General features: G+C 53.9%; 1 protein-coding gene across 1 annotated transcript; it reads left to right on the top strand.

Moving 5' to 3' along the window:
• The first annotated feature begins 4,488 nt into the window (after window positions 1–4,488).
• Window positions 4,489–10,787, top strand: LOC137140806 (dnaJ homolog subfamily B member 2-like). Its single transcript, XM_067529444.1, has 7 exons — window positions 4,489–4,553; window positions 4,860–4,969; window positions 5,667–5,720; window positions 6,176–6,283; window positions 7,103–7,205; window positions 7,576–7,646; window positions 10,172–10,787. Exons 1-7 carry the CDS (start codon window positions 4,489–4,491, stop codon window positions 10,375–10,377), a joined length of 717 nt encoding a protein of 238 aa, XP_067385545.1. The 3' UTR covers window positions 10,378–10,787.
• The last annotated feature ends 2,925 nt before the right edge of the window (window positions 10,788–13,712 follow it).

The raw sequence follows: 13,712 nt of genomic DNA on the forward strand, positions 1-13,712 counted from the left end.
GGACGAGGGAGAGTTTCCTGAACAGGGGCTTAATAAGCTACTAAAGATCATTCTCCCAGCCTGTGGATTTGACCATGTCACCCCTGTCTTTGCCTCCAGTCATTGGTTCCCCCTTCTCCATCACAAACACGACCCGCTTGTCTTCACTTCCAGTGCCCGTCAGGGCCAGGCCCCACCCTACCTATCGTCTCACTCGCTAGCGACAGGTCTGCTCATGCCTCTGATCAGCCCCCGAGGCCAGCCTCCATCGCCCACTTGTTGCAGTGGCTAAGAAGCACCTTTGCGCTCTCTCCCAGGCTGCCTCACGAGCTTGGGAAGAGCGTCCTCGAAACATCTGCCAAAGTAACTCCTCCTCCTCCTCCAAAACCCTCCGTAAAACTCCCCTTTGCCGGGAGGCCTACAAAAAGTTTGACAGCATTTGGGGGTGCTGGTGTGCTGGGCGCACAGCCTGTCAGCTGAGCAGCACTGCCTCCTTGTTCCCTCGCACTCCACGTCTGCCTGCAGCCAGCTGTTGTTTCTCCTCTCAGACTTCGATCGGAAGCTCCTTGGGGCTCGGCGCGTCTTTTTGTTTTGTGTTTGTACAGCACCTAGCACTGGTTCATGATGGGGGCTCCTAGGCGCTAAAGGCAGCAGACACCTTGCTCTCCCTTAGGCTGCCATTATCAATCTCACCCCACAGGGGAACCACGCTGTGTTTGCCGCACTGGCCTGGCACTTTACATATTGGGGTCCTGTTCCCTGCTCTGCTACAGACCTCGGCGACTCCCTTCTATTCCCTCGGCATCCATTCACATCTGTAAAGTGGGGATAACAGGGGTTTCCCACCTCCCAGCACCATGTGGGTAAATCCCAAATTCCCAGGAGGTTCAGATACAACAGCGACGGGCTCAGAGAAGGAGCCTGTGCTCAGGAGACAGAAACCTGCTTAACAAGTGACCTGCGCCCTTCTGCACTAGCATCGGTTTCAGAACGGCTTGACAAGGCAGCGCCAGGCACAGCGTGCTGCAGAGTCCAGTTCAGACAGGACAGAGGCAAGGCTGCCTCTGAGAGAAACGGGCGTGACCTCCTGGCCAGACGCAGAGGAGGCAGGCGGTCCAGACCACTGCCAACACCTGACCCTCGGGCGGCTGCTGAAAAACTAACCAGCCAGACCCCCCAACCTGCGAGCTCCAGACACATTGTGGATGCCTCCCACGGTCAGAGGGGCAGACACAACCCTCCCAATCTCTGCCCTTGCCTTCCCCATCCCACAAACACCAGCCCAGGTTTATGGGAGTTGAACCTCAGCCGGTTCACCCTCCTCCATCCCCAACATCAGCCAGACCCTGGGCAGGGGGCTCACGGCACCATCGGAGCCAGAGGAGATGGAGGCATAGAGCATAGAATCATAGAATCATAGAATATTAGAGTTGGAAGGGACCTCAGGAGGTCATCTAGTCCAACCCCCTGCTCAAAGCAGGACTAACCTCAGCTATATCATCCCAACCAGGGCTTTGTCAAGCCTCAGCTTAAAAACCTGTAAGGATGGAGATTCCACCACCTCCCTAGGTAACCCATTCCAATGCTTCACCACCCTCCTAGTAAAAAACTTTTTCCTAATGTCCAACCTAGACCTCCCCCCTGCAACTTGAGACCGTTGCTCCTTGTTCTGTCATCTGCCACCACCGAGAACAGCCTAGCCCCATCCTCCCTAGAACCCCCTTTCAGGTAGTTAAAAGCCGCTATCAAATCCCCCCTCACTCTTCTCTTTTGCAGACTAAACAAGCCCAGTTCCCTCAGCCTCTCCTCATAAGTCCTGTGCTCCAGCCCCCTAATCATTTTGGTTGCCCTCCGCTGCACTCTCTCCAAATTGTCCACATCTTTTTTGTAGTGGGGGGCCCAAAACTGGACACAGTATTCTAAATGCGGCCTCACCAATGCCGAATAGAGGGGAATAATCACTTCCCGTGACCTGCTGGCAATGCCCCTCCTAATGCAGCCCAATATTCCATTAGCCTTCTTGACAACCAGGGCACACTGCTGACTCATATCCAGCTTTTTATCCACCGTTACCCCCAGGTCCTTTTCTGCAGAGCTGCTGCCCAGCTCGTCGGTCCCCAGTCTATAGCTGTGCATGGGATTCTTCCTTCCTAAGTGGAGGACTCTGCACTTGTCCTTGTTGAACCTCATTAGATTTCTTTTGGCCCAATCCTCCAGTTTGTTTAGGTCACTCTGTATCCTCTCCCTACCTTGCAGGGTATCTACCACTCCCCCCAGCTTAGTGTCGTCCGCAAACTTGCTGAGGGTGCAATCTACCTCATCCTCCAGATCATTAATAAAGATGTTGAACAAAACCGGCCCCAGGACCGACCCCTGGGGAACTCCGCTTGTGACCGGTTGCCAGCTAGACATGGAGCCATTGATCACTACTCGTTGAGCCCTATGCTCTAGCCAGTTCACTATCCATTTTATAGTCCATTCATCCAACCCAGGCTGAAGGCACCACAGTCCGGGATAGCCTCGTCAGTAACTCTCCCGACGGCCATCTACACTATGAACAGGAGAGGGCTGGAATGGTGCCCTGCAGGACCCCACGTACATCCACCAACAGCACCCTCTGGGGTCCAGCAGAGAGCAAACAACAAGCCACTCCAGATCAGCCTCATCCACTGCCAGCAGCATCAGCAACGGCTGATGATCTATCAGTATCAGCATCAAGATCTAATACTTAGGAGCCTCGGTGCCTTGATACGACAACTCGTGCTCTTTAATACCACAGACAGACAGACAGACAGACTAGAGAGCACCGCTGATGGCGAAGGACAAGAGGTCATCACAATGTCCTGTTAGGCCATCAACAGCACAGGCCACCGGTTACGTTGTATTCTCCCTTAGAGACGTGAGACTCCTACTCTACTGGGTCCATCTGTCTCTATGGGCCTGCCAGTGACAACGGCCCAATACTCCCTGCACCAGGGGAGCCCAGACTTCCATGAGTGGGTACAAGACTCAGCCCATGGGAATGGGGAGACGGGATCAAAGGGGAAACTCGCCCATGCCCCGCCTACATCGCAAGCTCCACCCACCTAACCCCACAAGGAGCAGCCACTCCCAGCAGATGGTGCAGATCTGTGATCATCCCTCGCTGCCCGGTCTGCTTTGATCTGCAGGGAGTGTCTAATGTTTTTAAGAACAATATGATGCCCACTCACTCTGTACTGCTGCCACTGAGCGTGACGGGTTTCCTGCTCCTTGGGGTGTAACACAGGTGGCTGTCAGGTGTGCCTGTCTGGACTGGGACTGGTTACATTATCATGCACTGACTGGACTCAACACAACTGAACGGAGGGTCCTGCAGAGACAATGAAAACCTCAACAACAGGACGTTTAACTCTTCACATCGAACTGCCATGCCAGGAGACGACATGGACCATGGCCGCAGCTGGGAACATATTTGACACAGGAGTTGCAAAGTGACTGTGTTAAGAACTGGGCCCAGGGAAACACAGACAGACAGGATCAGAGACAGACAGATGGACTTCAGGAGAACATGGAAAGGCAGGACAGCTGCGTCTGCCAATGTACTTTGGCTTTTCCATGCCAGGACTCTTCAGACCGTTCCAGCTGCCTAATAAATGCAGACCTTGCCTTGTTCCCTGCCAGGGTAAAGTCTGTAACTGGAGTGCGAACTCATTTGGACTTGCTGTAGAGCACCCAGAGAGAGACAGGAGTGCTGCAGTCCACAGGCCCAGCCTCGCAGTCACGGGGCCGCGTGTCCTGCCCATGTCAAAACTACCCCTGGGGCCTGGCGCACAATAGGGGCACTCTCCAAGGGAATGTGGAAGAACTGGTGCGGGGAGGAGATGCCAGGGCAAAGTAAGAGGCAGGGACGGACAGGGCCAGCTGGGAACACTGGCGTTCAGGTAAAGGAGGCCGAGGAGGTGGACTGGAAGGGAGAAGGCGTCTGCACGAAGAAATGACTGACTGCAGGGCAAGGTGCATGGCCCAGGCGGGTTAGCTGGGGTGGTGCAGTTGAGTGAGACAGTTTGGTGGCTAGACTGAGCAGCGGAGAATGAAATATGGATTTCAGAACCGTCCAGTAGACACCTGACAGTGTGAGTGAGTCAGACAGACTGACACATGCTGGTCACCAGGGACTCAGGACAGACGGAGCACAGAGGGAGGTGTGGGACAGCGAGAGATCTGGTTGAGAGTGCAGGCTTGGGGTGTGATTCAGGCTGCAGCTGCCAGCTGAGATTTCAGTCGGGGAGAAATACTCCCTCTCTGGGCCCTCCCGGCTGACGGCTCTGTTCTGTGCTCCAGAGGGCCAGCTCTTTACAGTCTGCACCGGCTGCCGCGCTGCCTGGGGATGCCCAGCCAGACGAAAGGCCATGAGCTCCGCTGACCACAGCTCAAGCCCTACCAACTTTTGCTGCATCTCCAGAGACACCCCCTGGCTCCTGGCTGTTTCTGCTCCCCAGCTGCCTCCGCACAGGAGTGATGGTCACCATGGGGGAGTACTACGAAGTGCTGCGCATTCCCGCTGACGCCTCGGACGAAGACATCAAGAAGGCGTAAGTCGTTCCATGGAGCATCTCCTTCCCCATACTTTCTGAGTGCACGATTCCTCCTGCCTCGGTGTGTGACTACCAGCACTCCCAATCCCAGGGCATAGCTGAGGACCCTTATGCACCCCACCCCCAACAGAGGTGGAAGTGGGGTACTGGGTTGAGACCCCTCCGCTGGGAATTGGGGCAGTTGCTCCGCTGGAGGGCTGTGGCACAATGACTGGCACCTATGGGTGGGTGGCAAGGCTAGCGTATGGCCCCTGCTGAAGCCAGCCTGGGTCAGCCACACTGCCTGTCTCTGGGTCTGCGCAGGTACAGGAAGGCGGCGCTGAAATGGCACCCGGATAAAAACCCCGAGAACAAGGAAGACGCCGAGCGGAAGTTCAAAGAGATCGCAGAGGCGTATGAAGTGCTGTCGGACAGTAAGAAGCCGGCTTCTCCCCAGCTCAGCCATTCCCCTTCTCTCTCAGCTCATTGTGGGGCCTTGACACCCACACACTCCTTGCTGCACTTTGGTTGCATTGCTTGCAGCTGCTGGGGCAACAGCTTCCAACGCCCACATTTGGTGTCGTCTGTCTGTCTCTTGGGGGCCCCCCCAGTGCTCTGCACAGTTCCCTGGGACTTGGGGACACTTTTCTTAGAGGGTGGGGTATTACCGTATCAGTCCAGGCTTTCCTTTCCCCTCCCATGCAGGTCCCAGAGATGAATGTTACCATGCAGCTGAGCCATGGGACAGGACCTGCCTGTGGTAGCTTCAGGGGCACCTGAGTCCGATGGCTCAGGCCCCCAGTGCAGAGGCCAGAGGCCAGTCTCATGTTGGAATCCTGCAGCCTGGTTCCCCTGAACCCCCGGACATGGAGCTGCCATGATATTATTCACCCAGTGTCCGTCTAGGTTAGGTATTTCTCTGGCATCCAATGCCACGGCATCAAAGCATCTCCCACAGATGGGCAGGGAGCCTGTGGTAGTTTATGTCGGCTCTTTCTCCGCTATGCTGAGGCCCCGGTGGCTCAGTACTGGGGCGGAGGGTCACACTGGGGGAAAGGCCGCTGTGTCTGCAACGAGACCAGACCTGGCTGGAGATGGGCTGGGTGACCTCTCGCTCCTTCTCCCCTCCAGAGAGCAAGCGCGACCTCTACGACCGCTACGGCAAGGACGGGCTCACGGGGGCAGGTGAGTGACACACCTGCCATCAGTTACGTTGGCCCAACCCACGGCCCCGCTGAACCTGGGGCTGGAATTTGTCCCTGCAGCTGGAACAGACACACGGACCAGAATCGACGCTGGCTCTTTCTCCCCGAGCTGGGCTGGCTCTGCACAGCTGCCGGGAGCCCCAGGCAGAGAACGTTCGCTTCTGTCCATCTGCAAATATCCACAGGGGCCCCACTGGCAGAGGGAGGAGGGGCCACGTTTACACAGCCACTGTCCAGACCAGCACTGCACTTCAGGGCCTTTCATCCTGGCCCCAGGCTCTGCAGTGGGTGAGACGGGATCCCAGCCTGGGCAGCCCCCAGCCAGGGTGCCCTGTTTGTCACCTGTTCTCGTCCCTTTGGAGGGTTCTTGAGCGGGCCGACTCCAGGGCCTGTGTGCTGTGTTTCCCATTCCCTTTCTCTGCTTTCCCCACACAGGGCCTGGGGGATCGAGGGCTGAAGAGGGGGCCCCTGGATTTATGTTCCACTTCCGCAGTCCCCATGACATCTTCAGAGAGTTCTTTGGGGGACAAGATCCTTTCTACGGTGAGTTGGAGTCTCACATTCTGTGGGACCAGCTGCCCCAGCGATGGACCTGGTGCCTCAGGGAGCAGAAGGCAGGTTTCAGAGTTTCGAGCCAGTGATTAGGTCCTTACAGCTGGGACAGAGGATGGCCTGAGTAGCATGACTGGAAGAGGAATGATCCTCAGCTCCTCCAATGGTGAATGGCAGGGCTTTCTCCAGAAACCCGCCCGTGTCTCCACATGCTCCGCCCCGTATAGTTCCCACAGCGCTCATCCCGGGGTCCATTGGGCGGTGCATGTCTGTCCCCCTGTGGGACTGCCCTGCATGTTCTCTGAATGCAGGGGAAAGCTAGTTCTCAGAACACCCAAGAGTCCTGGTCTCCTAGCGGAAGGGCTGTCCTGCCTGGGAGTGGAGTCTCCAAAGTTCATCATTATGGGAGACTTGAACACCCACAACGCCACGCACAGTCCCACATCCTCCTCTCGACCTGATCCTCCTAGATGGCATCCGGGCCTCCAACCCTCATGGCCAGACATGCTTCGCTTTAGCCTAGCAGCTGAGATGGGGATTAAGAATCACGCCCTGTTCCTGGCCATTCTCCTCTCCAGCCCACCTGGGAGTTGGCCTCGCTGCTTGTTCTTTACTGCTTTCATCTCCCGCACCCCGCAGCTCCTCTGGCTCACTAGCACATCCGCTCTCTGAATCCCAGAAGCACATTTTTCCTTTACATTTCACACCCCTCCTATATTTCATCACTGGCTTAGGGATCCCAGCTGAGCCGTTTGGAGCCCGGGACTCGCTGAAAGCCCCTGGCAATGTGTTCACCGACCTATTTTTCAGGACCCTCTGGACCCTTCAACTGCAACATCAACTCAGGAAAAGGCTTCTGCTTCTTTTCTACCTCTACCAAGCTAGTCAATGGCAAACGCATCACAACCAAAAGGTAAGGAGGGGCCACCTGCAGCTGGAAGTTTGGCTAAGCCATCCTGTCTCACGTTAGCATAGGAGAGCAGCCCATCGGGAACAACAGGCCGTTGCTTAGGTGACAACGGGGCCCAGGGGATAGCAAAAGCCTGCTGGTCCGAAGAACCACGTTCTATTCCCGCTGCACGTGGCAGTTATCTGTCTTCTTTGAGGCACAAAGACAGTTCACCATCTGTCCTAAGGGGTTTAAAAGAGAACCGCTGGCAGCTGTGGATTTTGTGGGGGAGGAGGAAGGTCTGGGGGGATATTATTTTGGGGTGAGGTGTGTAAGTTGCTCCTAAGGAGATGCTGCCCCTTCTTTGGCTCAATAACTATTGTCTACTTCCCAGGACTGTGGAGAATGGGCAGGAGCAGGTGGAAATTGAAGAGGATGGGGAGCTGAAATCTGTCCATGTTAATGGTGAGAAGCAGAGCCTTCCTGGGCCCCGGGCAGCGCAAGGGACTGGGAACAGTGAGGGAGCAAAGCTACTTTCTTGGGGCAGGCACTGGCTTTGTGTTATTTGCTTGTACAGCACCTAGCACAGTGCGACCTGCTCTACAGCGGGGCCCCGAGGCGCAGCTGCAGTACAAATGGTTTTATATTAATCTAGTCCCAGACAAACACTGCCAAACGGTACCTGTGAGGAATGTCGAGTTTAGACTTCTGCCTCTTTTCGGTTTTTTGGGCTGCCTGAGAAGGATTTTTTTTTTCTTACCTTCTTAATTGTGAATGAGAAATGGTTGGCAAACTCTCTGATGACTGGACTAAGGAGCAAGAATTGAACAATTAAGAGGGAAGGGGCGTTTTAGTTAGACTGTTGCGGAGGCTATTTGTTTCCTAACCATATCCCTAACCCCAGTGGCTAAGGAACACTTTGAATAAAGGAAAGGGTAACGTCCACTTAAATTATTAGAGCTCTTTAATAACCTGCATGTGACCTCCCAGAGGTTACCCAGCAACATGGGAGAAAACAGAACTTCACTTTCCTGATATTCCTAAGGAATAAACAAAAGCAGCTTTCAGACCTTCTTTCTATACATCAAAGAGGACTGAAGCCAGAGTTAGGGTTGTAAATATGCACCTTGCCAGTGACTTAACTTGACAGCTGGCCAACAGCTGGGCCCAGACTGGCATCAGCTTGACAGAGAGAACAGGGAAGTGACGTGCTAAACCCAGACACTTTGGCATTCCCTCCAAGGAACCCTGATGCTTTGGGCCTCTGAAATCTGGGATGCTTTGGTATTTCTCCTGCACCTGCTGACACCTGCCATCACAAACACGGTGATTTACACGGCAGAGTCAGTGTGGCTTAAAAGGGCGGGGGGTGTAAGAAGCCTGCCCATGGTGAGTAGAGAAGGCTGGAACTCCCTGAAGGACTGGCATGATGGAAGTGTATGAAGAAGGTGGGAGGAGCTGGATTGATCTTTGGTGCGTTACAAAGACTAGGGCTCAAGGGGTTGGTGTTGCTGCCTTCTCAAAGAGGGTGAATTGGAAGCTGCTCTCTGGGCCTGCGAGGGGAGAGCTAAGGTGATTTGGGAGCCTGCATTGCCAGACATTCTAGAGCATAACGGGATTTCAACTTACATTTCCAATATAAAAATACTCAAAACTGAAACATTCATACCTTGACAATGCTGAATGGAATCACCCACATGTGGCTTTCCAGACCTCAGTGAGATGCAAACATCAAGCCAAGTGTGAAGCCTCCTTTCACTTTCCTTGTTTTCACCTGGTCTGACACCAGTGAAGTGAGCACACGATCAGTTTCTCCCCACGCTGTGCTGTAACTGCTGTCTGTCCAGGTCTGTACAAGAAAGACGTGATCTAGTCCAGTTATATCTGTCAGTTACTGATGCCATCAAGAGCGACTAAGTGCCCGTTCCCTCTGGGAAACCCTTTGGAGGCAGGAAAACATTCTTGCAGAGCTCCTCTCATTGCATCGGGGCTACAGGAGTCACCCGCCAGGGGTGGGGTCTAACCCTGCACCTTGTCTGAGATCAGCACGGGTCTGAGGGATTCACTAGACACACACACACACACACACACACACACACCTTTTGCATCTCCATTGGTTCAGTCCCCTCTGCTCGGCTCCATTACAGCCACCCTGCCAAGAACTCCTCTGTCTGCAGCTGCCTCAGGCACGCTCATTTAATGGGTTTCCACAGGGAACTGAAGGGAGGGCCCCTTCGTGCACAGCTGGGGAGGTGATGCTTTCAAAGGATATGCAAAGAGCACAGAGTCAGGCTGAGCTTCCCCCTCTACCCCACCCTCCCTCTGAATTCCAGGCGCCAGTTCTCAGAACAATGTTGCAGCCTCACTACTTCGCTACTTGTCATTTCCTTGTTTATTTAAAGAATAAGAAAAATATTAAATGCTGGAGCATGCAAGATGGACAACCCAATTCTGCTGTGCGTGCTGCCCCGGGAACAGCTGTCTCCTTGACAGAGGCCTTCCTAGACCATGCCGTCCTGAACTTCAGAGGGAAGCCGCCAGAACCAAGCTGCCTGTGTTCAGTGGCACTTGGGTCCAGCTGCTTCTCTCTGAGCCCACCAGGACCCAGCTGCCCTTGATCAAGTCCCTGGGATCTCCCACCACTGAGCAAGTCCCTCCAAATCCAGCTGCCACTCGCTGAGTCCCACTGGACCTGTCTGCTCTTGACCAACCCCCCTGGGACCCATCCTCTACAGATACCCTGAGGGTGGAATAAGGGCCTTAAAAGGTTTTAAGTGCTGAGCAAGGGCCCAGCTGCTGGGTGAGCCTGGCCCTCAACAGTTACTGTCCCAGGTGGCTTCCTGGTGGGCCTCCAATTACTGCCCTCCACCAAGACTCTTCTCAGGGGGTGGCTGAGGGTGCGGAGCCCAGGCTCAGGGATGCTGCTCTGTAGCTGGAGAGGCACCCGAGCTGTCTCTTCTACGAATGCTGATGAGGGTCATTTCTTGCAGGCGTGGCTGTTGACAAGACAAACCGCAGAGCGGCAGCAGGGAACGAATCTCATGCTGGGCCTACCAAGCTGCATTCTGCGCATAACAAGATGCATGCCAGATACAAGTCAGCTCCTGGATCCGAGTCACAGGTGGGGCGGCAAGAGTCCCATCCGGAAAAGAAAGAGTCGAATCTCAGCTCCAAGCCGCAGGCTGGGAGGAATTAGTCGTGTGCTAGAAGGAGAGAGGCCCAGGCTGGAGGAAGAAGTGGTGAGCTGGGAGTGAAGAGCTGCATGCCTGCAGGAGTGAGACACAAGGAAGCAGCTGCTGACTGGACGGATCAGCTGCCAGGTATGAGCTGGCTCCTGGCTGGAATGAGTTAGCTGCTGAGAACAAGTTTGCTACTGGGCAGGAGGTGATACAAGTCACCCCCGCATAGAATGGAGACTGGAATCAGTTGTCCAGCGGAACAAGTTGGCTCCCTGACGTCACCAGGTGGCCCCAGCATGAAACAAGCAGGTTCCCAGGCAGAAGGAATCTCCACGACTTCTCCCTCAGTCCCAGCTACTCCCATGATCACGTTCACAGCAGGCTGGGGAGATGCTATGAACACTGGACTCCCTTGTGAAGGTTTCCAGATGGCACTGGCCAGCAGGCAAGGAGCTGTTCAATACAGATTGGACCAGAACTCTCGGTCTGTGTCTCTATCGTTCTCTGAAGAGTCAGCCCTGAGGAGCTGCTTAGACGGACAGGAGCAGAGCTGTCTCACAGCCTAGGTCCTGTCTGGCCTCTAGCGCTCCAATGTGCTCAAGGGTGCTGAATACAAGGATACAAGTATGCTGGAGCTCAGGGATCTTCCACTGCTGCTACTCCCATCACACACTCCATAGACACACAGGAGGAAATGGGTCCTGCTAGATACTCAGACAACAGTGACGGGGGCTCTATAAGAACCTAGAGAGCTGTTGGTTCCCCTAGGTGCTGCCGAGTTACAGCCCCGACTGCTGTGGCTTGGTGCTCTTGGTTCATCTCTCTTGGAGGGTGCGCCCAGGGCACGGAGATGCCCAGGAAAAGGAGGGGGGTGTGCACAAGGCAGCGGGGGAAGGAAAGAGGGACATTATTTTGGGACAAGTATTACTGTGAGAACTAGTGTCCAGCTGATCAGCCCTGACGCTCTGCCTGGAGTGTGGTAACTCCTTCCCTGCTCCCCACACCCGGACACCAGGCCTTGAAATAGCCACAGGCAGGTGGCGTCTGGCCTCTCGGCCTGGCAGCTTTGGGGATAAAGAAGGCACACACCCTGTGCCAAAGGCAGCTGTGACCTGAATGCCAAGTTGGCGGCTGTGAGCATGAAGATTATGGACACGAGGCCAGGGAAAGGTCTGAAACAAGAAGTGAACCAAGGCAGAGGAGTCTATGGTGCTCCTTCTGTCCAAGGAGCGCAGCTGTCGGTCGGTCAGTCAGTCAGTCAGTATTTCTAGGTGCCTCCCTTGCTCATACGTGAGCACCGACAAGAGTGAGGAATTTATCTGAAGATAGGTGAGGGGCAGCGAGAGGCTCTTCCTGAGCAAGGAGAGGGCCCAGACCACGTGAGAAGGCAACAGATGGGACGGGCACAGGGTAGTCTGGGTTAAGTGGGAGTTAGGCGCTGTGGGGCAGTACGCTCTAGATTTTACAGTTAATTGTCCAGGAGACTAAGGAATTACCCAGCCCACACCCACGAAAGGCGAGTCCTTCTGTATTTGGAACCCCTATGCAGGAGGGAGAGCAGCAGCTGACTAGCAGCGTGGGTGCTCCCCAGCTTATCGCACAGTGCTGGACTGCTTTCCTTGGGGCAGCTGGCAGAGGAATGCCCCCTGCCCAACAACTGGGGGCACAGAGAGAGACCGAACTGTTTCCAGACCAAGGCATATAGGGACATTGTTGATCAAACCACCTCAGGATGGATTTCCCCAATCCTCCAATTAAGCAAATCGGTCTCATGGTAGAAGGCACCTTACATGGGACCCACCTTACGACTCCGGTAGTAGGGACGGACTGTTCCTCATGCAGTGAGGAGGTTGCTCCTGGGGATGAAATTATAGCAGGGACAAAAACAGGCAGCGGTGCCAAGGGATTCAGTCATCAGCGATGTAGACAGGTGGGGATGTGGTGACTGAGAACAGGTTGGTGACTTGCCTGCCAGGTGTGACGGTGGCAGATAGATATCGAGAGACACCCAGGAAGATGTCTGATGAGTGCTGGTGAGGCGCCTGTGAGAGGTCGTGATCCATGCTGGTAGCAGTGATGGTGGGAGAGGTCCGAGAAGCTAAATTCAGACTGCTAGATAGAAGGCTTAGGCCCAGTGTCTCAGTGGTGGCTCTCTCTGAAATGCTGCCAGTTCCAAGCACAAGTCCAGCTAGACAGAGGGAGCTTCAGCATCTCAATGCATGGCTGAGACCTTGGTGTAAAGAAGAGGGGCTGAAGTTCATTACACACTGGGGAACATTTTTGGGGGGCGGGGGCGTGGTGGGCTCCATCCTGCTCACAAGGGAACCAGGCTGCTGGCATGCAGAATAAATAAAATGCTGGAGCATTGTTTGAACAAAGAGCAGGGGAGCCAGCAGGAGCGGAGGAGCACACAAATTGGAAAGACAGCTGTTCAGGAGGTCTGTAATATAATGGTATCTACCCACCCAATAAAGGACAGGGCGTAAATTACACCTGAACTAGAGCAGGGACCATATAAAAGCATAGAGGCCAATTCTTCAAAACTCCGAGCAGACAGTGAGATTAGAACAGGCACCTGGTCAAGAACAAGAACTACGTAAGTATCTATATACAGATGCAAGAAGTTTAAAAGCAACAACAAAAACAGTGACCTAGCATGCTTGGCAATGGCCGAGGACCCTGACAGAACAACAGGCATTACAGAAACATGGTGGAATGACCAAAACTAATGGGCTATAGTAATACGTGGCTATAAACTGTCCAGGAAAGAGAGTACACTGATGTATGGAAGAGATTCCATGCAGTCTAACAAGATATACATTTGGAATGGGAAAGACCACACAATTGAATCTATGGGGACACAAATCCCAAACCGTAGAAATGCACTAGTGGATTTATGCTAGTGGGCTCCGGATCAGTGCACGATGTTGAGAGAGATCAAAGATACAGCAAAATCCAACACAACGACAACGGGAGACTTTAAACTATCCACGTGTCAACTGGTCAAATGGCACAAGGGGACAGAGTTTAGAGAAACAATGTCTCAGCAGTTTAAGTGATTGCTTCTTGTCGCAGCTGGTTCTAGAGCACACAAGAGGAGAGGCTATGTTTGACAGCTGTAACATACTGGAGCTAATTCAGGAAGCACCAGGAAGCTGAGCCATGAAGAAATATTGACCACAGTATGATGAGATTCAAATCCTAGAGGGAAGTAAAGTACCTAAAAATGACACTACTCTAGAAAGGGAGATTTCAATTCATTCGGAAGGTTAATCAAAAAGGCCCTAAAGCTAAAAGTAAAGGAAGTAAAATTCAGAGAGGTGGCTTGGATGCCACTTACAAAAATAATGCT

The sequence above is a fragment of the Emydura macquarii genome, unplaced genomic scaffold (assembly GCF_026122565.2).
Source record: "Emydura macquarii macquarii isolate MOO-44397 ecotype Brisbane River unplaced genomic scaffold, CSIRO-AGI_Emac_v2 contig_2988, whole genome shotgun sequence".
Classification (NCBI taxonomy): domain Eukaryota; kingdom Metazoa; phylum Chordata; order Testudines; family Chelidae; genus Emydura; species Emydura macquarii.